The following is a 25,866-nucleotide window of genomic DNA, read 5'->3' as shown; positions in this document are numbered from 1 at the left end:
GGCGTGTGTGTGGGTAGGCCCATCTCAGCAGGCTGGAAATACTTACTCAGGAAACTGGATGTCAATAAAATTCTTAGGCACATATCCTTCTTGGCTCCCGAGCTCTGCCTTGAACCACTCCTCCTGGTTACTTAAGATCTACATAGAAGAGAATAAAGGACAAAGACAATGTAGGGAGTACACAAAGAAGTAAAAGAAAGAGTCTGCAAGGCAAAGAGTGCCCTTTCGGGTTTAGAGAAAATAAACCACAGAAACCACACAGCTGCCCTAGTAGGGGAGCAGCAGGGTCATCTTTGGAGTTTAGCTTTTCTTGACCCCAAGCTATTTCTGTCCACCAATGCCACCTACACATGTGACCCCACCATGGTGTGGCCTCCAATACTCAGTACTCAGGGGCTTCCCTAAACCCCTTGCTCTTTATTTGGAAGTTCATACGTCCCAGACCTCAGCATCTAAGCTCAGCATCTGGGCTGATGGTGAGAAGACAAGAGTGGCCACTCCACATTTTTCCTTCTCTGCCAGGTAACTAGGAACCTTTTAAAAATTTAATTTGTTTTATTTTATTTTTCTTGAACAAGCAGATTAAAACTGAAATGTCCAAGTGGGGCCTGCTTCGAAAACAGTAACTCTTTGTGTTCACACTCCTAGTGCTTCACAAACAATTTGGACACAACTCAAGATATCTGGAATGCCTTTTCTAAACTCGCTTTTCAATCCAGGTCACAGACAAAACCAGAAGTTCTGTCTATTACTGTACGGTCCTACCTTGACCTTGATTCCAAATGTTATCACCTCCCTTGATTACTTGTCTAACTGGCCAGACTCGGCTTTCTGTGGCTTCTGGTTGTTTCAGGAAATATTTCACCATTAAAAAACAAATACTTGCCCATACCCCACTCTGGGAGTGTTTCTAAAATATGTGGCATAGACTTGAACAATAATTCAGAATGAAGATGGCAGAGCAAAAAGACGGAAAGAACCTTGATGATGTCATTGAGCCACGCAATCAGCCTCCCAGGATGCCACCTGCTTCTAAACTTTGGGTGAAAAATAATACACCGTTGTTACTGTTTAAGCCATATTTAGCATCCACTTCTTGTCTGAAAATGTCTAACTGAGAGAAGTGCTATGATGAAGCAAAAGCAGAGGATGGATAGGAAAGGCTGCCCGGGAGCGAGGACGTCTGGGTTGTCCAGGCAATGACAGGAGTTACCCAGGAGAAGCCTGATGTCAAAAAAACTACTTCTGGGATATGAGGAAGTGCACTGCCTTCTGGGAGTGAAGAGCCTCAGTCTGGTGGGAGTTTCGATCATGGTCCAGAGGCAGAGAGAGGGGGAATCGGGAACATCGGCCTTGTGGGCCACATTGAAAGTTTGGATTTTTATCTTGAAATCTATGGGGAGCCATTAAAGCAGAGAAATAAGACAGTAAGAGTCAGAGTTAAGGAAGAGTGTTGCATCATAGTGGAGATGGATAGGAAGGGTAAAGTCAGTGGGGTGGGGGTGGGGGGTACTGTAGGAGGAGAAACTGTAGGCATTGACTGTAGGCATCCAGGCGAGAGACGCAGGGGATCTGAGCTCAGAGGAGGTGAGGACATATTTTAGAGGAATCAGGAAGCAAAATGGGCAGGATTTCATGACTATTCGTGGAACTAAGGGAGGATGTGGGTTCTGGGATGGTTCTGGAGTTTTGGCTTGGGAGACTGAGTGGGTGGTGAAGACTTTACTAAAATAGAAAATAGAGGAGGAGGAGGAGCAGGTCTAAGGAAAAACTCCTGGACCTCAGATCGTGTGTGGGTGGGTCCAAGTTGCCCCTGGGACCATCGGAGAAGAAAAGCCAGTGAGCAGCGGGAGATGTGCGTCTGGACTCAGAAGTGAGGAAGGGGTTTTAGAATCATCGGAAAAGTGGGTGAAGTCGAAGCCATGGGTCCCCTGGGTTTCTCTCTCCCAGACATGAAAGGAGAATTAAAGAGAGCTAAGTAATTGAGAAGCAGTGACAGCCTATTTCCAATATCCCTCCTGAGGGGAAAGGACAGGGACAGCACGTTGAGTTTGGAATGAGAAGACCTGGTTTCTAGTTTGGCCCTGTCACTAGCTGCGTGACCTTTGGCAAGTCCATTGACCATCTGGAAAATGGGGACAAAAAGACGGGCTAACGCCCCCCAGAGTTGCTGTGCGGCTCTAAGGAGCCCTGTGCCTGGGATTCCTTTACAAAGTGTGTGCTGCTTTCCAAAATCCCAATTCTGCGGCATGTGATAGCATCACAAGGGAGGACCCCAGCTCTGCAGGACGCTGGAGGGTTTATATGTTCTTTAAAGTGTTCAGTACGCATGTTTTGAATTTAATCATTTGTTCTGAAGAAATAAAAATGTGTCCCAAATTTGAGTTCTAGAATTGCTGAGAAAAGAAAACTTTATAGTTTCTAACATCACATGTGACTGTTGCTATCGCTGAGGACATGTGGGTATGTGCGTGCTGAGGGGGTGGGGGGAGCAGAAAATCTAGGTCAGAAGAACTAGGAAGCTCGGCACCAGTGCCTGGTATGCACATACAGTGCCCGAGGACATTTCACTCCATGCCATCTCCTGGATTTGTGGCTTCGGAACTCCCTCCTACTGTCACATGGGAATTTGGAGTTTGGCCTGGGTGGCAAATGTCAAATAGGAGAGTGAGCAGGGATGAGATAAAAGAAGCCATTTGGAAACTGGCTTTTCACAGTAAGAACCACACTTTGTGCTTAGTTCTCTGACCTGAAACCAGCTGTAATTTTAGTAATCGTGGCTCACACCCATCTACCTCCTCCGGCAACTGAAAGATTATCTATCGCATGATGCTGGTCATTTCTCCCCACCACCTGGCGTTCGCTCTGCCCAAGACTGTGTTCCCAGGGAGGTGAATTTACAGGCTATTTTGGATGTCTAGAAGACAAGGTCTTAAAAAATCCATTTTCTGCAAAGAAGAGTATTTGGGGGGAGGTGGTTTCCTCCTGCCGTTGTTGGCACAGGGCCCCTGGCTTCCTGTTCTCATCTCTCCATCTATTCGGTTCCCCTATCTCATGTCCCCATCACGTAAACCTGAGCACGGAGTTCAGCCTAAACACATGAGGTTTGACACTTTACTGTATCTTAATTCTCACAGCGCTGCCTCCCAGAATACATGTGCGGGTCCCATGGCCTGAGACTGACTTAGACATGGGAAGAGGACAGAATGTGTGGTTGAGAGAATTTTAAAATTGGATGGAATTACAGCTCTTAGAGGCACAGCAGAAAAGTGAAGTGCTGAAGAAGTTAATGATGTAGGGCTAATCCTTGGTGCTTTTAGGTCCTTGTTTTAGTGGGAAGAAGTGGGGTTGAGCTAGACGCATTACAGAAGCAGCCAGAAATCAACTGGGTCAAGAGACATGTTTTGAGATGACTGACGTATCCAACTGACGCTGTGCGCAGCTGCAGGCCTGGGGTTTGTGGCAGACACGAGACACCACACTTCTGCCCTGTCAAATGTTTCTATCTCAGAAGCGGCAGGACCAAGTCCCTGGGCAGGAGTCCCCTGTCCGCCACCTTGTTCACCATTCTGTGCTCGGCATCCAGTGAGCACCTGCTGTTTGTACTTAGGTGCGGGGAATGCAGAGGTGAAAAGCTGGGGCCTTTGCCCTGGGGAACTCATAGTCTGGAGGAGGTGGGTTGGTGGTGAGCTGGGAGCCATCTCTGTACCCTCTAATGAAAAAGCCTGCTTAGTCTTTTAGCGCTGGAGGCCAAACACAAGAGAACATCCCAGGAGTGAGTTGCGGGGTCGGTCAAGAGATGGCTTTGAAAACATTTATGAGGCTCCTGGGGCATGTTACCCAGCTCTGGGGAGGGGGGAAGGGACTGACGCTGCACCCCATGGAGAGAGAGCCACAGGCAGGGCCACTGACTACCACAAGGCAGACATTCTGTGAGGCTTGGCCAGAGGGCCCCTCTCTGCCTTTCTCTTCATTGCAACAATTGCGATGCACAGACTTTGAAAAGAAGGAGGAGTTTGGCCTTCTGATGGAATTCCGAATGAGCATGCAGAAGTGCAATTCGACAATTCAAGGAATGTGTCCAGGGCACCTGTTTGGGGCTGTGCTTTGTGTTAGATGCTGGGAAGACGCAAAGTCGACCCCGGCATGGCTTTGCTCTCAGGGAGCTCACAGACCAGTGGAGGAAACAACCATTCATCCATTCACAATGTACTAGCGAGGGTCACCTTTCTGCTGCTGCAGCCACTGAGACAGGCCCGGTCCCTGCCCTCACAGAGCTCTGTCCAGCAGCCAACATGTAAATGACAAGCAGGATCCCATGGGGCAAGGGCAGTAATGCGAGGTGGATGTACAGGGTGCACGAGAGCATGGAGGCTTGGCCTGCCCATAAATATTGTCATATGAGGCGGGCTCGTGAGTGTGTTGAATGAAGGGTGTGTGTGTGTGTGTGTGGGTGTGTGTGTGCATGAAATGCTGTGAAAATGCTGAAGACACAAGGATTAATTTCCCCAGGGAAGTAGGGAGGGGGACTGGGAGGGTTCTGAGGCAGAGGTGGTCAAACGTATATGGGAGATGGGCATTTGGAGGAGGGGGGAAGCCTGAGAAAGGATGGTAGACGCAGTGCAATGTGACCCAGGGGCATTAGTACACAAAGGTGTGTGTGTGTGTGTGTGTGTTCATGTGTGTGAGCATGATGAGGTTGAGGTCAGATGGCTTAGATTTCAACCAACTGGTTATGGGGAACCACTGAAGGCTTCTGAATAAGGAAGTGGCATGACCTGATTTGTCGCCTAGAGAGATCCCTCCGGGAGTAGGACACCGCATGACTGAAGGAGGAAGACACAGGGGGCAATGAGGTCAGTCAAGGGGCTGTGGTAATACCCTGAACAGTCAGAGAGCTGGGGTGAGTAATACTGATAACACATGGTGGCCATTTACTGAGCATTTGCTTTGGGGGCCATTACTTCTAATCCGTTCTATGACCCTGCAAGAGAGAGAGAACCTCCACTTATAGAAGAAGATACTGAAGTTCAGAGGAGGCAGTGACTGGCCCCAGGCCACACAACTAGTAATCTGGGATTCCAACTCAAGTTTTATCTGGTTCCAAAGTTCCTTGCTCCTTTTTACTGCATCAGGCCCCTCTCCAGCAAAGAAGGGGGTTGCTCGAGAGATGTCAGGGGAGAAACATCTTTAGAGCAGAGGACAGCATTCGCGTTGTCAGACAGAGCGCCGTTCAAGTCCAGAAGAGGGACAGCTAGCAGTGTCACATTCTACAGGCGTTTTGGTACGGTCATTATATTCCACACTAAGGACATCATCAGTGGATTTGAAGGGAGAACTGGGGGGTAAAAGTTGGATCCCAGAGGGTTCCTGTGGAATGAAACCAGAAGGGGGGCAGTGGAGGCACCCAGCAGAGAGGATCCGTCCCAGTACAGGCAGCAAAAAAAGGAAAGGAATGGAAGCTGGATTGAGAAGCAGAGTTGAGAAGAGTTTTTTTTTTTCTTTTAACTTTTCTAGGAAACAGGGAAAACTTAAGCAAGATAATAGGTTCTGTTTGCAATGGGAGATGAGGAGTGGGAGTTGGCTCCTCCCCGACTCTAGAGCCCCATCTTCACAATACCCCATAAATTAAGGCAAGACTGGTCACCAAATGGCAGATCTCTTTGTGATCTTGGTAAGATCCCAGAGAAATTGGGATTTTTTCTGGGTCAGCAGTCCAAAGACATTTTGACCTTGAGAAGCTCCAACATTGAAGGCACACTTTTGGCAGCCACATTACTAGATCTTGCAAGGTGAGAACGGTTAGGAGGATAAATACTGGGGGTGTTCAAGTTCCAAACCAAGTCATCACCTGGTTCACGCTCCACAGACACTTTCTGAGTCACCCTCTCACATACTGACAAGGTTCTTCCTATAACAAACGTAATTTTTAGTGGTGAGACAACGGTGGCCTCAGTGCTACTGGGCTGGCCATGAGGGTTGCTGAGCGCCAGGGGTCAGGATATCTGTGGGTGCTCTGAGGACGGGCTGGGGGTGTTGGCATCACAGACTCCTCGTGCCCTCTTGAAGGGCTTGTGCTCTTTTGCACAAAACAGGGGCTAAGATGAAGAGTCTGTGAGTGTGGGCATGAAATCTGGGAGCGGTCCAAGGCCTCATCAGTTTAGCAAGTGGCCGCTATGACTCAAGTGCAGGCTGGGTATGTGTGGCCTTTGTTGAGCCCCGTCTCCTCCAGCTGCCTTCCCCAGGCTGTCTCCAGCTGCACCCTCCTCTTGGAAGTCATAGCCATGCTGGATCCGACAATGCTCATGAAACTCTGCACAGGCTTGCTCATTTCCAAGCTTTCGCTAAAATCCTGACTCACCTTCATTACACCCTGAATGATTGATGTTGCCACACGTGCCTACAGACCCATTTTTCAAGGTGGGATCGCTTGTCTCCTCCCCTGTGGTTCCCAGGCTCTCAGATAAGAACATCTATAACAGCCCTTTGGGTGCATTTGTTTCCCCCCCCAGAGACCTCGAGCATCTCAGGGCAAGGATGGCGGCTTATGCCAACTGGACTTCCATCACCTGGCCTGATAGCTGGCACACAGGTGCAGGAAGGAACCCTCCTGATTGAGGTAAACTTCTTTTTTGAAAGGAATGGTGTGTCGTTCTTAAGAAACAAAGGCATGGATTGTTGGATTAACTTGGTGAGCAGAGCAACCTAAACTCCCCATGGAGCCCCTGGGCCCCAGGTCACCGACCTTCAGGATATCTCCAGTGTGAAAACTCAGTTCATCCTCACCCGAGGCGGTGAAATCAAACTTGGCGATGGCTTCCATGTTGTAACACGAAGCTGGAAGAAAAATAATGTGGTCATTGTGCCTTTCTGCCAGGAGTAGGGTAGCCGAGCAGGTGGGGCTGCGTAGCACTCTTAGCAGTTGATAGGCAAGGGGTCGAATGTCTCCAGGACAGAGAGAGAGACACAGGCACACAGTGAGAACTTTTGTTTTTGAGAAGGACTGGAGCCTTTAGGACCTGCTTTCTGGCATCTTCCTCTGAATGCCTAGATGCCAGGAGCAGAAAATGAGAGGCAGACTGACTCTCCTTTCATCTCCCTTTGCCTGTCACCATTTCTGGGGCATCTCCATGTCTGGTTAATGAGGAAAAGACTCATCTCTAACTTGAGGCCTGAGGGGCTGGAAAGGCTGTTCTGTACCATGGTCCCAAGGCTGCCCCTTGGCAGCTGTATTTAGCCAGGCAGTGTTAATTAGACAGATGCCTTTGTATCCTTTACGTCTGAATCATTTCAGAGAATTGGACAGCGTAGGCCAGTGGGGAGCTTCAGGGCCTTCTGCATGGTTTGAGAGTAGAAAGCACTCTGGTTTTAGAGCTGGCAGGCTCAACAGGTCAGCTTCCTTATTTATTTTATTAATGTAGTAAAAGCCAAGTACATTTGAAAACTTTTCATTTTATTACATCTGAATTGAGTTAAAATATTGCCCCCTCCTAGTACTGGATGAGACCTGGAAGATAGATGGGTCAGCCTGCAAATGAAATGGAGGTTTTGGTTTTAGGGTTCAGTGGGGATACAAGAGAGAGCTGAGACCTGATTTTGTTGGTGAATAGCTGGCGATACGATTTTGTGCAAGTAATTAGAACTCTTGGAGTCCTAGTTTCCTCATCTGTAAAATGGAGGTCGTAATAGTTGACTAATAAGGATGTGAAATTAAATAATAGAGGCAAAATGTCATAGAAGATAAAGTTAAGTAGCATTTTTATTTTAAAATAATTTGGTGGGGTTAATTTATCCTCAGCAAGGGTAGCCTGGCTAACAGCAGCCCAAGTTTCTTTCCAATTTCTCTCATGTCCTGGAAACTTTTCTCAGTGACATTTGATGTTTGTTCTCCATGACCCTCAAACCCCTTGGCCCTCCGCTAAGACGGCTTACTGTCAGGGCGCAGTCTGGAAAGCTGTTGTTCTGTATTTATGTTTTGCAAAATTTGCCTAAGTCCCAAACCCTTTAGATTAGTAACCCCTAAACCTAATTGACTTTCAGTGACCAGTAAACTGGAACCACAATTGTCCCTTCAGTGGGGATTTCTGCCCAAGTGACCAGATCTGGGTAAATAAGGAAGGTGGCCACTGCTGGTCGGGTGCAGCGGCAGAAATCCGGGGATTAAAGCCGACTGCAACAGCGGTGATAGCGACGGACTCGTTTCCTTGATTTTCCACATTTGCTTGGTTGTCCAAAGGCAATTTGTAGACATGAATATTACTAATCCCAAAAATATTAAGCAAAAAATATTTCAGCAGCCAAAGTACAATGTCATCACTGTCTGAGCTTCCTCATCAGCCAAAACTACCCTCCCCCCAAAAGTATACTTTTTGTACACTTTCTTCAAGATCTGCCCATCTGAGGCACATTAAAATTTTTGTGACCTAGGATGACCCACTCCACAGGGAGGCATACTCTGCCCTCCTTAGTGAATGCTGAATGTCTTTGCTGATTTGATTCACCCCATTACTTTAACATGCAAAGCGCCCCCTAATTAAGGCCTTGCCTCTAGTTGGCACCACATTAAGATGTGGTATCTGTGGGTCACCCTCATGGTGTCAAGAGTAGACACTGGTGGCCTCAGGAGATCAAGTGTCAGGTGAATGGTCCTGAAAACCAACATCCCATTTCTATGCAAATTTAGCTTAATAAGCAGGAGGGAGACAAGGGGAGTGCCAATGCTAAACATATTAGAAAGTCACATAAATTAGAGATGAAAAGAATGTTAAAGGCATGCTCTAGATAATGACCTTGAGCTTGGGAAGCTATTTCTTATATTATGTGTGATTCAGATCAGGCCTTGGTTCAGGCTGGCTACAAGTCACTTCAGTAAAGGGCTGAGGCAGAAGGAGAGTTGCTTCTGAATGGTGGCACTTTTCTCTGCCTTTCCCCCAGGAGGCAGGTGGCACAGCAAAGCCAATGACACAAGCACATCACAGAGCTCCCAGCTTATGATATTAATCCTGGCTCAAAAAACCCAACTAAATAGGTCTACTCTTTATGAAATCACTTTGAAAATATTTGTTTGCATCCCATTTCCATTTGTGAAATGAAATCTGTTCAGAGGCTGTTTGGTCGGAGGAAGATGTTCAGGGTGAAGTGGGGTATGCTCTGTTTTTGTTCAAATCATAGAGCTTTGCAAATTCCTCGAATCCACCATTCTCTGCTTCCCTAATAGCAGAGGATGGTAAATGTGCCACCCCTAGGGGTCAGTCTCCTCTTTGATCATAGAATTGCATAGAAATTTAGATCCCATTCCTCTATAGCCATTCGTTTTTTTTAATCTTCACCCCAGGACATGTTTATTGATTTTAGAGAGAGGCACAAGGATAGAGAGAGGGAGGGAGAGACAGACAGACATCAATGTGAGAGAGAAACATCTATCTGTTGCCTCCCATATATCCCAAATGGGGATTGAACCTGCATCCCAGGTATGTGCCCTGACTGGGGATCAAAACTGCAACCTTTAGGTGTTGACACTTTAACCAACGCTAGCCAGGGCCATTAGTTTTAATTTTGAAAAGTTTAAAGTTGCCACCATGGAAAAAGAAAACTGAACTAATGTAGTTTATTCAGTATTTATCTGTTGTTTTGCAATCTATACCTTCCAACACGGCATACTGCATCTGGGAAGCAAAATATATGTGATGGAGATAAAACACAGTGGCAACAATTCCAAGATGGACAAGAGGAGAGAGAGTGGTCGTCTCTACAGTTCGAGAGCGCAATGGCACCTTCCTGATGCTGTTTGCAGTCACAGTGCTTCTGACCTCACGGGCAGACAAAGCCAGGGCCACCCATTCAGAGAACCTCCCAGATGGATTAGACATGCTTTTCCCGCCAGTGATCAGCTTTAGGAATGGCTAAAGTGCCACCTGCCATAGAAGGTGAGTGAGAAGTGACAGGATCCAAGGGCAGCGAAACCACCCCCACCAACCTCCCCGTACCTACCCCAACCCCGGGGGAAAAAGCCTTTTGTCAAGAAATCCCACCTCAGAACCATGCAAAGTGCTCCTGCCCCTACTGTTCCCTCTGCTTCTCACCAGCCCTCTGCCATGGTCTCACTCCCCCCCAGGGATTGCACGTAATATCCATTAGCAGCCCCGCAACACAGAGCCGCTGCACCACGAGGCAACCCCCACAGGACTTCCCAAGGCATGATTTTCTCTGCCCTTGCATTTCCATTTAAGCTTCTTTTACCAGCAAAAGGACCTGAAAAATATTCAGACTATATACCAGGAACGCTTACCTACTTCTAAAATACAGTCACCACAGAGGATGCAAACAGAAGCCATGAGACAGTCCTTTAAAATATCCTTCATTGGTGTCATTTACCTAGATTTGAATGCCTGTCACACATAATGTCAACACATACAGGAATTTTTGTGAAAATGTAGCTGATGAAGTGTCTTATCACCTGTATTTTCGAACGCCACTCTAATAACAGAATCATATAATATGAAATTAGTCAGATTGTGCAAGAAGAGCTCTTACAACAGAACTCACAGCTTTTCCCCCTCCTTCCTTCAGCAATTTAGTATCTAGAGCCATTAATAATTATTTTTTTAATCCAGAAGGTATATAGAAACATTTTCAGATTTTTCATCTGATTTGCTCATGCAGATGTAGTTCTATCAAAATACCTAGTTTTTCCTTCAGGTATTAGTTGCACAGGCAGACACTTCTGTATGTAGAAATTTTGATTTCAGTTCATTAAAAACTGCAAAACCAATCTGTATCATGTACCAGACTGATTTAAAATACAACTACATGTTTATTGGGAAAAAATATCCTTAATTGAAAGCCAGATTAAGTGAATGTGTTCAGAAACACATAGTTACCATCAAAATGGTGCCAGGCAAGAAACTTCTTGAAAGATGTCAGCTCCTCCTAAGTGGGCTATGAATAGCCAAGGGTTCTGTTTTATGCATCTCTTAAAAAGAGCAATTGCATAACATCAGAAAGCTGTTTGGAGATTCAGGCTCAGGACCCAGCAGAAGAGGGAGCCTAAACTGAATCAGTGACACCGCTTCCTATTTTTCTGGGGAGGGTTCTAATTTGAAGACTGTATATGACTGCCCCGGTTCATGTTGTAATTCAGTTAAGATAATGCCTCGGGGGGGGGGGGGGGGGGGGAGGGGGGGGAGGGAAGAGAGAGAGAGAGAGAAACACTGCTCCTTCTAAGTACAGTTGACTCCTGAACAGCAGGGGGGTTAGGGGTGCTGACCCCACACTCAGTCAAAAACTCGCATATGACTTTTGGCTCCCCGAAAGCTCAGCTGTCCCTCGGGACCCTGGGGGATTGGTTCTAGAACCCCACAGGTAGGAAAATCTGAGGTTGCTCAAGTCTTCTCACTGAAAGCGATATACATGGCAGGCCCTCCACCTCTGGGCACTCCGAGCCTCGGACTGAAAACAGTGTAGGTATTTATTGAAACAAACAAAAACAAACAAACAAACAAACAGCAAACCCATGCATAAGTAAACTGGCACAGTTCAAATCCGTGTTGTTCCAGGACCAGCTGTATTGCCGGCAGCATATTTATCAGGACATCAGCAACAAATGTAATTTTTATGAATTTGTCTTGTGCATGAAATAAAGTGATAGAATAGTGAGGAGTTAATATATTTTAGGGTTTTGGCTGTAGCTATGAGAGGAATTTGGCTAAAAATGTGAAGTTATGCCAACCATTGAATTTCACCTACGCTTGCACCCACGGCCTTTCTATTTGCCAGGAGAAGCCCCTCCTGGAGACAATGAGGGGGTGAAGCATCCACTGCCCTCTGCAACTGCTGGGTCAGCTCAGTGACGTTGCAGAAGTAGGAAACCTTACCCTGCCAGGAAAATGATTAATGATTACAGCTAAGCCTCACTATATACAAAAGATAAGTTCTTGAAAAGTTATTATGAATAGAGTATTTGTAAATGGAATCATATTAGCATGCATATGGAAGCTCATTGCATAAAAGAACCCTGTGGTGAATCCTTTTACAAAATGAAAGGAAAAATTGTTATGCAAATCCCTACCTTTTAATTTATCTCTTTTGGAGTCTGGGTTTTCCTGCACTGAGTCTTAAAACAGAGCACACCTGTACACCCTTGTAGCACCTCACACCCTGGGTTTTGTAAATATTAGTTTTCCCTCTTCTTAACTCTCAAAATCCTTTTAAAAGCCTCTCCTACAGATATATAATATTTCACTTGGAGTATAGACTAGGAATCATCAAATCTTTTCTGTAAGGGCCAGTGAGTGAATATTTTCGGCTTTGTGGCCATATGGTCTCTGGCACAGCCACCCCACTGTGCTGCGGTAGCCGGAAGGCAGCCGTAGAGGAAAGTAAAAGAATAGGAGAAGCTAGACTCCAATAAAACTGTATTTATGAAAGCTGAAATTTGAACATAATTTTTACATGCCACGAAGTATTATTGGTTTTCTGATTTTTCCACAACCATTTACAAATGGTTTTTCCATTTGCAAGATGGTTTTTCCTCTTAGCTCATGCTCAGAAATACATGATGGCTTGAATCTGGCCTACTGGCCATAGCTTGCCACCCCCTGGCATACGCATTTATACCTGTAATGTGTCTCTCCTAATAGTTTGTAAACTTCTTAAGGAGAAGGGTTGTAGCTCAGAGGACAGAGTGTGGGCTTCAGAGTAGATGGACCTGGATTTGAACCTGAGATGTGCCCTTTGCTTCCCAGGTGCCCTGTTTCTTCATCCAGAAGACAGGGGTAGCCACACTTACTGCATGGGTGTACAGTATGTTAATGTGTATAAAGAACTTGGCACACAGTAGGTATCCAATAAGTGCTAATAGTAGCTGCTATTTGTTCTTAGATGCCCTATAATACCTACCCAGTGTTTAGCAGGCACTTACGACACGTTTGCTGAGTGAATAAAAACATGATAAATGACCTGCCATCAGAGTTACAACCGTCATTGATTTCCTCAGGGAAGAAGGGGCAGCAGATAGGACCCATTTACAAGGATCAATTAATTTCCCACTCGAAGGTGCCCTGACTTCTCAGCAAACTCAGCCAGAGATAATGAAGTACACACCAATGCTAAATGTCTGATTTATTTAATCCAATAGAGGGCAACGGTGCACCCCAAACCGCCGATTCCATCTGGTAACTTTTCTTTGTATCTTGAAGCCCCACAACCTTTATCTAGACACCGATTGTCCTCATTGTCTCTTGTGCCTGCGAAGGCACATAAACTTTGACATTTCAAAGAGTCTAAAACCCATAAAATTCAGAATTGCTTCAATGGAAAAGATTGGAAACCATCTGCTCCTACACATTTCCTGATGCTTCAACTGCCTCTGAGTTTCCCGAAAAGGGGGTGCCTGTTAATCTCACAGTGACTGGTCCCTCACTCCTGCTTTTGATTTTAGGTCCATGGTTTCTGTTGAAACCCCTACAGCACGCTCGCCGTGCGTGTGTGAAGCTTATGGCTGTGGCTGGAGCCTTTCTGCCTTAGTTTATTTCAGTGTCCTGTCCTGATCAATGCCCGGGAAAAGATGACAAACTGAGGCAGAAGGGCTCCAGTTATACTTGTAGGGTTCAGATTTTAAAAAAAACACGCAGTCGGGGCTTCAACACAAATCATTAATCTCAAAAATTCGTAAGCATAGAATGAACAACTACCTATAATTCACTTGTCTGCTGCTGCTTAAACAGTCCTCTGGAAATGCAAACCAATCCAATCTGGAAAAGAAAGTGAAAGAAAGAAAGCAAAAGACGGAGCATGACCAAGAGACTGAGGGCTGGCTTTTCCTCATTTTGGGTTCTCATATGACAACATTCTTGCTCTGCTCTAAACCAGCAGAATCCTTGCTACAGCAGACCTCTTAATCAGCTGGCTGTATTAGACATGTTAACCTTCTCCCTGAACATCTAACAAGGCTTACACATTTTTTTTTAAACTGTGCTTGGTCTTGAATTACTTCTAACTCATCCTCTGAGATAGAGGCCCCCAAATGCTATTCTGGTAAGATCCTTTTTCTGGGCTCTCTGGAGACTCAGTTCTGTGGCCAGGTGCAGAGGGTGAGGTGGGAGTTGAATCAGGGAGGCTACAACCCTGCTTGCAGGTAGCCACGGACTTGGGAGAGGCCTTCAGGGGCCACTGCTTTAAATGATTTCCAACCAGCAGTTCCTACGCTTCTCTAGACCTTGGACCTCCCAAGTCAGATGCAAGACCATTTCTTTTTAGGGTCAGGATTCCAGGGGAATAAATGGCCTTCTCAGGAGGACCTGGTCTATTTCCACAGGTGCTCTTTCCGTGGGGTATAAACATTTCTGATTTTATTGCAACCAGAGTAAGTCAAGACAAGTGAAATACACCCTACCAAACCATATCTGGTTGGTTGGCTGAGATTTTAGTGCCCACTAAGCACCTCCGTTTTGTGTGCTTTTATGCACATGGGGCATTGTTACTTTCCTCTTATCCCCAGGCGACTCATTATTTCCTCTTCCAAAGCCCCAGGAAACCCTAAATACCCTGGCACAACAGGCAGGGGTGAACACGTGGAGCTAGAGGGTCTCTGAGGCTGGTCTGAGAACAGCTACTGCTTGCGCTGACCCGATGCCAGTCGTGGAGACCACAAGGTGGTGGCTGATGAAAGAAGCCTTCAGGGCGTTCCCCATCTTTCTGTGCAGGTGTGTCCCCCACCTGCAGTCATTCTCTGGCCACTTCACTTCTGAGGAAAGCAGCAACAGAGCCGTCCCTGGTGACAGGTCACTATCGGGCACTGGGTTTGCAGGTGAAACAGGGAACTTGGACAGAAGCGGTGTGCTGTCCCCTCCCTGGGCATCAGGCTCAGGCCAAAGGCCCCTTCGGTGAGGAGGGCTTCACACCCCCTGACCCGACTCTCTCCACCAGACCCTCTGTCAGCCTCCTAGGGTGTCAGTACCACCCTTTGGCCCCACCCTGAGATTTCTTCCTATTTTCCCAATGGGAACCATCCCTCCAGCTAGAAGGCACTTGGTTTCTAGGTTTGGAAGCCAAATAAATATATTTCAAAGACTTACAAACTTTATACGACTGGAGAGTCCCTCTAAATCCCGTATATCCTTATTTAATCAAATTGCTGTTCTGCAGGTCCCTGTCTGTCACTGCGGATTCGGGAGATTTCATTGGTCTCAAGGACGCTTCCATCTTTTTAAATTAGCTCCTCTTTTCCTGCTTAAGGTTTTTTTTTTTTTCTCTTCTGGGGGTGGGGTGGGGAGTGGGGAGCAGTATAGTGAGCAGAGGGAATAGAAGAGGAAAGAAAACAAATCAGGAGCTTGTCCCTGTACAGTTCCCCTCCCCAGCCTTATAAATTGAGTGATGTCCAGATGAAGGGTCATTTGCTTTTCTTTTTTCTAGTTTAGTTTTTAAAAACTATTTTTTGTTAAAGCATAGTTGACATACAATATTATATTCCTTGTTCTAATTTTTTATTACCTCGCTCTTCTTCAATCAACACCAGTCTGGCTTATAAAACATAACTTTTTTTAAAATTCAATGCATTTCACATAAACTCTTTACTTGTTTGTCCTCAACATTTTTGTGAGAAAAAGATCTTCTTCTTTAAATGTAATGTATACGTTCTATCAGACTCAAGCAAATCCTGCCCTTTTCTCCCTAACTTGCCACTCTGCGTGAGGCGAGGTTGCCAGCAGCTGTGGAGGTTCGTGGGGCCCGGATGTCAGAGGGGCCTGTTTCAAATCTCAAGTCTTACTTGGTAGCTGGGGAAACTGAACTTCTCCGTGCCTCAGTTTCCTCATCAAGAATCCCGTCATAATCCTCACCCCACAACATTGTCGGGAAGAGAATGGAGAATGCTCGGCTCTTCTTTGGTGTTCGACAGTTTAGCATGTTTCTCTAAAACATTTTTGCATCTCTGCTCTCTACCATCCTCTCTTGTAGAGGAAAAACTTCCTAGAAAGTGTATATCCATCAAGCATATACTCCTTTTCAGCTTTTCAAGCCCCCATTTTTCCTTATTCACCCTGCACTAGTGCCAGCGTCTCTCCGCTCACCACCGTGCCCTGACTGCAAAGCCATCGGAAGGTACAACCCCCTTGTGATCAAGACAGTCCAGGAAGAAAAGAGAGAAGATGCCGCTAACCAGAGGGAAGTGCAGAAGCGGAAGGCTGGGAAACAACACTGACTTGGCTTCTAGACCGTGCTGTCAGCCCAGAGCTCGGTCCCTGTGCAGCTGTCTTTAAACAGGAAGCCCTTGGGCAGCCACGCCGGGACAGCACACAGTGAAGCCTCACCTACATCCAGGCACGACTGGCTAAGACTAAGCTCCATGTACTGATACGGTCTACCACTATTATTATTATTACTATCACATTTAGAATTAATGTGGCATTCTATAGCTGAGAAACTGAGGGGAGAGAGGAGCGTACCTGTCTGCTGGCTCTTAAGGCTGTGCGCTCTGCTTCCACATGGGGCCTCTGCCAGTGCTAGCAAAAGGGCGCGAGTCCTGAGCTAGTTCAGGGTAACTACTAACTAGCTCAGGGCCCCCTGAACCTTCCTGGGTGCTGTTCTTCAGTCAAGCACTTGAAGGCAACAGTTCTCACATACCCACGAAATTCAAGCCCATTACTCCTCAGTCAAAGAGGCAAAGACTGTGATAAACTTGGCTGACCTCAGACCAGGCAATCATCTGCTTTAAGGCAATTGCAGAAATGGAAATGATCTCAGCTAATACACTTACAAGCTACAATTCTCTTCCTTTCCTTTCTGCTCAGTGTTCTCTCTCTCTCTCTCTCTCTCTCTCTCTCTGTTTTCTAACCTTTCCCACAGTCAACTGTCCCCATAATATTTTTTCAAGTTCTTTTTTTTCCTCCCCAAAACATTACTCACTATAATCTAATTAGGAAAAAAAGTATATTTAAAATGCTTTTGTTTTTGAATCTCTTCCACTTTGCTTGTTTAAGTGGCACCATAAGCAAACATCAATCCCACACAACAAAAGTGAAAGGGAAAGAGCGCACCGACCCTGCTGGAGCAGCTCCCTCTACCCTGCTCTGCTGCAGAGCTGATGGGGCGCTGGCCGTTCCCTCGTTTCACCCTTATTGCTTCCTGAAGTAGTGACAACTGTCTCCCGAGACACCATGAACCCTGCTGTCAACACCCCACCGTGAAAGAGACGTTAATCACACCCACCCAGAATCAGAGGTTATCTAATGAGCCCTATAAGAAGGGTGGGAGGGGTGGTGGACGATGCAAGAGGAAGGCAAGAAGGAGACAGACAGACAGACAGATAGATAGACATTTTGCAAATTTCCAGGCTTCATTTATTTTTTCACTTCCTAGTTTCTATTCACGTCGTGATTTCCCCTCATGCGTCAGCAGGATTTTATGGTGCCTTTACGTTCTCTTTCCCTTTTTGCTCCTTCTGTTCACTCCATGTTTGTTTTCATTGACTTTTGTGTTTGTTTCTATTGATTTCGGGAAGCATGGCTCGTTGATCATAAATCTGAAAGCCTTCGTGGTCTTGCTCCGTCGTCACCAGGGCTGGAAGGTCATTCGCAAACGCTGTACATAGGCTTGGTGTCCTCTCTCCTTTTCTTCACCGTCTGTGTTGCCTTAACTCTTATTTAGGTGAAGCTCAAAAGGGAACAGCAGATGACTGAATGACCACAACCACTGTAATCTTCTTGTCACTTTTTATTTATATACCCAAGCACCCATTTATTATTGGAATGCAGTCATTTTTCAGTTTGCTGGGCTTAAAATTCACAGACGTGGACATTAACCCATGTAACAGCGTCCCTTGTTTCCCCTGATATGTCTGTCCTGAAAAGTTGGTGATGATTACATTTTAAAATATTAAGTCACCCATAAAGGCACTAAAAAGCTGTCAATTAAAAGAATGACAGCTCAGATTACTTCCATCAACTGGAGATTTAGATCTTAATTTGAGTTTGTTTAAACTGAGGAACACCTGTATTTGCCTTGTTTAAAGTAGTTCTCTTTCTCTTTAATTGCCAGTTTTGATTTAACCTCTTCCCCAGGCTATTGAGTTGAGGGCCGTACAGCAAGTAGGACCCTCAATCTTAGGTTCCCAAAGTTGGAAGTGACCCCAAAAGTTGGTCCAGTCTTTCCCTAATTTATTGAGATGTCAGAGAATGGGCACAGGGAGGGGTGGAATTGGGAGGGGACGAATAACTTGGTGAATTGCTATAGTGAACCACTCTATATTTCACTAGAGCTCACTCTAATTTTCAGTCTGAATTCTGCCCTAAGAAATAAAAGCTTTGAATATATGAAGAAGATGATCACAAGTCCCGATTTCTTATTTATAAACTTAAATGTCCCCAAGGTTCTCTACAGCCTTCCATGTGAGAAGGTTTGGACCCCTTGCTCTCCTGGGCATTGTCTTCAGGTCGCATCATTGTTTCTCAATGTGCTTCTCCAAACCTGTTACCTAGAATGAACCCAGGGGTCTGAGCCGGACCGAGTATACTTGGACTATTTAATTACTCATCTGGACAGTAGATTTTTAATGATGTGTTACACTCTGGGCCATTAGGCAGTTCAACAGCTATGACAAAACCCCAAGCGTCCCCACTGTGAAGAGGCGTCAGGCCAGGCCTCTCCGCTTCTGCAGGGGGTTTTGAAAACCCGAACATGAGGCTCATATTTAATCTTTCTGACATTCATCTTGTTTTTGTCCTTCCCTGTTGGCAGTTTCTTCCGTCAGCCACAGTTCTTTCAGGCATGGATTTGTATTCCTCCCCTCTGGTTATCTCTTCCAACTCTTTTTTTCCCCACAGGCAAACTTAATGCCTTTTTGGTCTTTATTCCATAATAAATAGAACATGGGCTTTGGAGTCAGGCGGAGCTGAGTTTGGATGCTGACTCTTCCCTTCTCCAGCTGCGCAATCGTAAGCAAATTGGTTGTCTAGGAACTCAGTTTCTTACCTAAAGTCCCCCTCCAGGTTGTCGTTAATCTATGAATTGACCTACTTTGAGTATCAACTCCAAATATACCAGATTAAGTAGTTATCATTCAGCCTGCCTTCCTGCATTTTGTTCTCTAGGATATCAGGACAAATGTAACCAGATGCCTCGCTACACTCACTGCGTGTGCCTGTGGCCCTTTCCTTATCCGCCAGACTAATAACCCTCTCAGGAAGAAAATGCACCAGAACAGGGGCAGCTCTTCCTTCAGGGCCACACTGGGGAAAATGCAAAGTGGAAGGCATTTATCTTCTCACTCACTTTCCTCCTTGTGTGCTTTCTGTTTCCAACTTCTTGCGCTTTCCAGGCTATCAAGTTTCCTTTTGATATCTTTGAAATGGTCTGCTGTCACCTTACCTACCACACCTTATTCCCATCCTGTTCCTCCTACTTGATGGGGCCAGGACCCCTGTGTGTTGAAGCATTCCTTCATACACGTCCTTGGGTCATCTTCCCATTCAATTCGCCACCTCCCAGATCCACTCGGGACCCTCCTGTTGTCATTCTGGGCCTTCAGCAATCTGCCCCCATCGTGTCTCTCTGAACTAACTTCAGAAAACCACATACCCCATGCAATGTGCTTTAGTAAGTGGTTTCTAATTATTCTCCAAGCGCCCCATCGGCATCTTTGCCTCTGCGCTGGTGTTTCTGCCGCCATCTAACGCAGGCTGCTATGTAGAGTTGTGCAGGTTGCTCACTGTACGGGCCCCAGTTGAGACTGCGGTGGGGTTGAAGTCCACCTTCTATTCGAGCTGTGAGTCCTGGTATGGGACTGCATCTGTCTAAGTTAGGGGCATGCTTTTCTAACTTAAACAAAGGCACCTAGTTTAATTTCAAAACTGCTCCTTTAAGGCCTTACTCAGGACCTGCCCACTATACCCTGTGCTCTTGCTCTTTTATTCTTCTGGAGACTCAATGTTTCTACCCCTGGTGGTGCTATGGCCACGTCAGATGAGGTGGGCAAGCACATGGGCTTTTGGAGTCAGGCTGCCAGGGTTCAAATCCCAGCTCTACCGCTACCTCTATCTGGGTGACCTTGAGCAAGTGATTTAACCCTCTGAGCCTCCGTTTCCTCATCTCCAACACAGGAATAACAACAGTGCCTGCCTCATAGTGTTCTTGTGAACGATGTGTGAACTATGCATCTGGATGCCTTAGCATGGCGCCTGGCACACAGTGGGCATTCAGCAGTTGTTAACTTCTGCTCCATCGTGCACCGGTAGCTAATGACTGAGACACGCTGGGGCTCTCGGGAAGCACGGATGACAAAGTGCTACCTCACTAGGAGGCCTGCTGGATAAAATTCAACAGAATTCAAATACACAACAAATAGTTTTCTAGTATTTCTCAAACTTTGACCTTTTTGATGGAAATTTCAGTGTTAAGAATTATGACAAGGAATCATTTTATCTTTTCAACATCCCATCTTGATTTTTCCCTGCTGCCCCTTCACCTCACCCAATGCCTGTCCCACAAGTTCTCTTCCATGAAAACGGGGAAGTGGGCTAGCCCATGGCATGAGACCTGAGGTCCTGGAGTGAAGTTATCAGGTGCTCTTGTGAAGGTTACGGTTTGCACGCAGAAGTATATATTATCTCATTCACATATCCTATGAGCTTCAAAATATCCTACTTCCTTTCTCTACCTTTCTTGTTTTATTTGTTACTTTTAATATCGCGTAGGTCAAAAGGCGTCCTCTTACCAGTATGTATTCTGGAATACTATGCGTTTTGATAAGTGGGTTTTATATATTGAAATTTCTGTTTTTATAAGTGAATTTTCTTGTAATCTAAACTTGCAGTGAAGCAGGAACCCTCTAAACCCTCTTACATATTCAGATATTCCTCTTGTGATTACTCTGGCATTTCATGTTGTTATTCTCAAATTCACTATCTGCTTTCTCATATCTATAACTTGTCAAATTTTTCGATGCTTGGCATTTGCGCCACAGTAAAAAATTCCTGGGCAGCAGCCCCAGTAAATTATTAGTGCCATCACGTAGTCACAGGTTGACATTTACTTGTATCACCATGTATTTGTCCTGATGACAAATAATCCTCAAATCGGTTGCTGATACCTCGTCCTTTCTTTACACGTTCTGTGCCTTCCTAGAGCCTGTCTCTTCCTGGAACCACGGTGGAGGAAGTTACTAAGCCACCAGCAGTACCAAATGCGGTTCCGTTTTTTGCATGATTTTTTCTTTTTTAGAGTCTTTCACTTCAAATCCCCCATGACTGACTCCTTGCCTAGATTTTTTCTCTCTTTCCCAACTCTGTCTGCATGGCCAGGAAGCAGTGATTTCTCCCTGGGCAGGTCATCTTCAGGTTTTCTGCTGCGTGATTCCACAGGGCTCTCATGCTCCTTATCTCTCTCAGGAGTATCTCCTACACACTTCATTCATCTGCTCAACAAACATCTACTAGGCCCTTCTTTGTCTGGGGCACCGGGCTCAGCACAGAACTGCAGAGGGGACGAGAGGCCCATTCTAGGCCTCAGCTGGCTCGCAGTGTTGTGGGAAGGACAGATCAGTCGGCCGGACAAGTAAGATCGGTGTGATGATGGAGCCAAACCTCAAGTGGTTGAGGAGCCTGAGGGAATGGCTCCTCTCCAGCATGGATGGGCACGGGTGCAGGAAGGGCTAGGGGAGTTTCCCAAGTGAGGTGACAAACTCAGCCTTGCGGACAAGTAGATGGCATGTACGTCACAGATGGAGAATGGCTTGTGCCAGGAGGAGTAGGGGAGCCCATCTGGTTCATTGTGGCCATCGCAGACTGGCAGGGTGGGACTGGTGATTTGGGTGAGGGCAGGCCACGGAGGGACTTGTATAGTGTGCCAAAGACTTTGGACTTTATCCCAAAGGTGATAGGGAATAACTGAAAATTTCGATAATGCACATGTTTAATCTGGTGGCAGTGTGAGGGCCTGGAAGGCAGGTGAACTGGAGATTGAGAGACTATTGTAAGTAACCTTGGTTACAACTGATGGGGGCCTGAAACGTGACCGTGAGAGAGCACACTCTTTCTCCTGACACTGGGCCTTTGCACATGCTTTTATCTCCATAGCAAGTGTAAGAACCTAAGGAGTAAGAACTATTTTCTTATGCACCTGGCAGATGAGAAAACTGAGGCTCAGAGAGGTTAAACACAAGCCAAGGTTCACATGCATCAAGAAATGTGGAGCCAGGATTCAAATTCAGCCTGTGCACTGAACTAATGTTGTCCCTTCTCTTGCTCGACTCAGGAGGATCGCTGTGACTTTCTGACCAATTAGGGGTGACCGGAAGGCAGATAAATCTAGAGCAGCACTATACAACAGAAATATTATGAAAGTCACATATGTAATTTTAAACAGCCTAGTAGTACATTAAAAAGTAAAAGGAAATTATCTTTAATAATTTGTTTTATTTGACCCAACATATCCAAAATATTATTTCAACATGAAATTGGTGTAAAACATCATTGAAATAGTTTGTATTCTTTTTCTGAACTAATTTTGTGCGTATTTCACACTTATTGCACATTTCAGCTTGGACCAGCCGTATCTGAGGTACTTAACAGACATGTGGCTAGAGGCCGCACACGGGGCAGCGCGGACCTAGGAATGGCTCTCATACTTCTGCCGAGAGCAATTCGGTAGATGGCGACGACATTTTCAGAGATGAGGGAATATAGGAAGAAAAGATGAACTGGAAGGAATTTGAAATGTGAACACCTAGGTAGAGATTCCCAGTCAGGGGTTGAGTACGTAGGTGTGCACCTCAGCAAAAAGGTCTGAGGAGATGTATAAATTTGGGAGCTATTCTCACATAGGTGGTTGTTAAAACCCCAGGTAAGAAGGAACTCACAAGGGGAGATTATGTAGAAGGGCTGAGCCTTTGGAGACAGCAGGAGCGGATGGACGCCTTGTGTGTGTGAAGGAGTTCATTTGTAGCAGCAGGTGAGGCATTTCCCCTTGAATGGGAAGGAAGGAAGGACAGGTGAGTGAGCATGCAGAAGGTAAGTTTGTGTAGGTAAAGGGGGTGGGGAGAGGCAGGAAGTAGGACTTCTAATCAGATGTTGGCAGGGGTTCTTTGGGCTCACTCTGCTTCTTTCTTCTCTTCCATAGAAAAATGAGCCCTGGCTCTCATCCAACTACTCACAAATTCGATATGTGAGGAAGAGGTGAACAAAATGTAAATATTGGTCCATCGACGGACTAAAACCAAGATGAGCACTCATTCCTCCTAATTGCAATCCCATTCATATTTATTCTCTCTCATTAATTTTTTTATTTTGAAATAATAATAAATGTACAGGAAATTGCAAACATAGTATAGAGAGTTCCCCTGCACCCTTTTAGCCTGCTGTCCCTAATGGTGACATTTTATACCACCATAGTATAGTATTAAAACCAGTAAGCTGACGTTGGTATAGTACTATTAACTAGACTGCTATCTTCTCTTTTACCACTTCCTAGTAAGAAGTACCCCAAGTAAAAAGAACCAAATGATGTAAGATGTAATGTCCAACCAGATCAAGAGATTTGTGTGTGTCCGAGAGGTTTGATCCCCTTAACTAAGTGGCATGCATCAAATACAACACTAAATGTCACCTAAAAGCTCAGGCCAAAGAGACCATCTTACTGCCACATGCAGTTTGTACCATCATTACGTAATCAGACCAGGCTCTTCATTGTCTGTTTGGCTTTGTCTCGTTATGGAGAACAGCAGAGAAGAACAGACTGTTCTGTTCTTCCCATCAGCATTCATAACGAAGAGTGCGTGCCCAAAAGAGAGAAGCAAGGTGCCCACGGTTGCACTGCTGTAAAACGCAGGTCTCGCAGATGACAGGTCTCAAGCTTAGCTGTGACACCCCACTGTCCCTTGGTCAACAGCTATTTCCTACCCCCATCTACACAGCAAAAGGAATAATGGATTTGGAGGGAGTTAGCATTCAGATTAGTGACTTTGTCCAACTTCCAAATGGGGAGCATTTCACAGGAACCAAGAACCCCCAACACAACAGGCTACTTGATAAACGTTACAGGTTTAATCCAGCCAACTCACAAAACAAACAGACCCAGAGGAGGCAGGCCCACTCCTCAAAAAGCAGAATCGAACAGAAAGCCAAATTCTATTTGCTATAAGTCAACAAAAACAAATGAGAGAAAATTAACTCAACTTGGAGGGAACCGTGGCCAAGGTTCAGCCAAGGCGAATAAACCATTTATTAACGAAGTGAGAGAGTTCTTCTGTATTTTCACTGTAAGTGGTAATTTGTTAATGGGTAAATATGACTTTCTTTCTGCCTTGGAGATAAATGAGCTCTAGTTCTCAAAAAATAACATATCTGGCAAGACATGGGAGACAAAAAAAGAAGTGTTTTGTCCATAATGATCTGAAAAGCAAAGGAAATGCTTCTTTCTGGTAGCTGGGTGGAGAGCTTGGCCTTACCATTTCTGAGCAGCTGAAGAAGGAAACATTTAGCAGAAACAGGCTGAATGAGAGTGGTCAGATGTCTTCAGGCTAAGTGATCTGTACAGATGACATTTCTCTTACACGGGCCCCTTATTTATTTTGTGTATCTATAACTTCCCTTTTATGGCCACAAATTATATCTGCGCTACCAGTAATAAAACAGTTTTTGAAATATTCAAGAAGACAGGCTGAGAGCCATTGGCAGCTGTGAAGATGAACTGAAGGGAACAGGACCCAGGGAAGGGGTTCCTCACTCTGTCGTAGCCACTGGGAAGCACCTTCAGCCCTCAGGGGTGGAACAGAGGTGCTGAGGAAAGAAGTTGAAATCAACTCAGCTCTAGAACTGCTGTTATCAAATAGTCAAGGGTGAGAAGAGAAAAGTCACGTGTCTGATGGACCAGCTCTGCACTGACCAGAATTCAAATTCAGCCATGAGTTGAAATTCAGTCATCGATCCCTCTGTAACAGTGACTTCAGCCATTTGTTTGGGGGTGAATAGGTATTGCCTGCATTTTTAAATGTGTGCAGATGCTTAAACAAAAAGCATCCAGTCAGACAAAAATGCCACCAGATGGGACTTAAATGCCGGCCCTCCTTTCTCAGCTGTTGAAATGTGAGACAACTAGATGTGAGACATTCCTTCCACATCTAGTCCACTGCAGGGGACTATTTTTATTGGGCTCTTTCAACCCCAGCTCTGAGACACATCACAGATATCCCCATGAAAGTCCCACAAGTCCACAGTGAGATGAAACCCCGTGCCAGACAGACTTGCACGGACAGGCAGGCAGAGAGGGTGGCGAGCCCTGTCACAGCGCTATCCCAGCGATCACTCTGAGCTGCAGGTAAGCTAAGTGGGGGCGGTGTGGACGACAGGGCAGAATTAAAATTTGATCAAAGTGGCATCTGGTTTCTCTTCTCTATTCAGCTTTCGCAGAAACGAACATGAAAAAAAGGGAAGAAGCAAGGAGGAAAAATAAAGAGAGACAGGGCCCCTTCTGGGAAAAACCAGTTCTAGTCCTGAATTCTCAACTGTGCCACCTTAGAAAGCCCGCGGCCGCTTTAACAGAGCCCCGAGTGACAGACTCGCTGAGCCTGATACAAACTGGAGCCAGGCGAGGGGGGGGTGCGGGGGGGGGGCCTCTGCCTCAATCTTCCTGCTGTTTCCTTCCCCATTCTAATCACAATAAATATATTTATACTCACTTGATTATGTCAGCCAGACAATGCTCCCCTAATTGGCAGTGATCAGGGCTCCAGAATTGCTTGGGTAAACCTGCTGTGTCTCTATCAGGCAGAGCAATAAGGGGCCGCTAATGCCGTCCCCATTAACAATTTCCAGTGGAATAAAAACCAGTCCCCTGACTCCTGCATGGCAATGAATTTTCCTAACAGCTCCTAAAGCC

The 25,866-nt window shown here is 45.8% G+C and overlaps 1 protein-coding gene across 2 annotated transcripts in view; it reads right to left on the bottom strand.

The window, feature by feature from the left end:
• The window catches only part of GRAP2 (GRB2 related adaptor protein 2), a 63,405-nt gene that overhangs the window by 14,997 nt on the left and 22,542 nt on the right, over positions 1-25,866 (bottom strand). Inside the window, exons 1-3 of one of the 2 annotated variants that reach the window (XM_045187164.3) lie at positions 16,443-16,507; positions 6,746-6,837; positions 47-138 (exon numbers count right to left, since the gene is read on the bottom strand). In XM_045187164.3, the coding sequence (XP_045043099.1) occupies positions 47-138; positions 6,746-6,823 (170 nt within the window). In that variant the 5' untranslated portion in view covers positions 6,824-6,837; positions 16,443-16,507. Of the gene's footprint in view, positions 1-46; positions 139-6,745; positions 6,838-16,442; positions 16,508-25,866 lie in introns of those variants that run through there. The other variant, XM_024579537.4, reaches the window with a different exon arrangement.

The sequence above is a fragment of the Desmodus rotundus genome, chromosome 3 (assembly GCF_022682495.2).
Source record: "Desmodus rotundus isolate HL8 chromosome 3, HLdesRot8A.1, whole genome shotgun sequence".
NCBI classification, from domain to species: domain Eukaryota; kingdom Metazoa; phylum Chordata; class Mammalia; order Chiroptera; family Phyllostomidae; genus Desmodus; species Desmodus rotundus.
The sequence above is the reverse complement of the archived record's forward strand: the minus strand, read 5'-3'. Positions and strand labels throughout refer to the sequence as shown.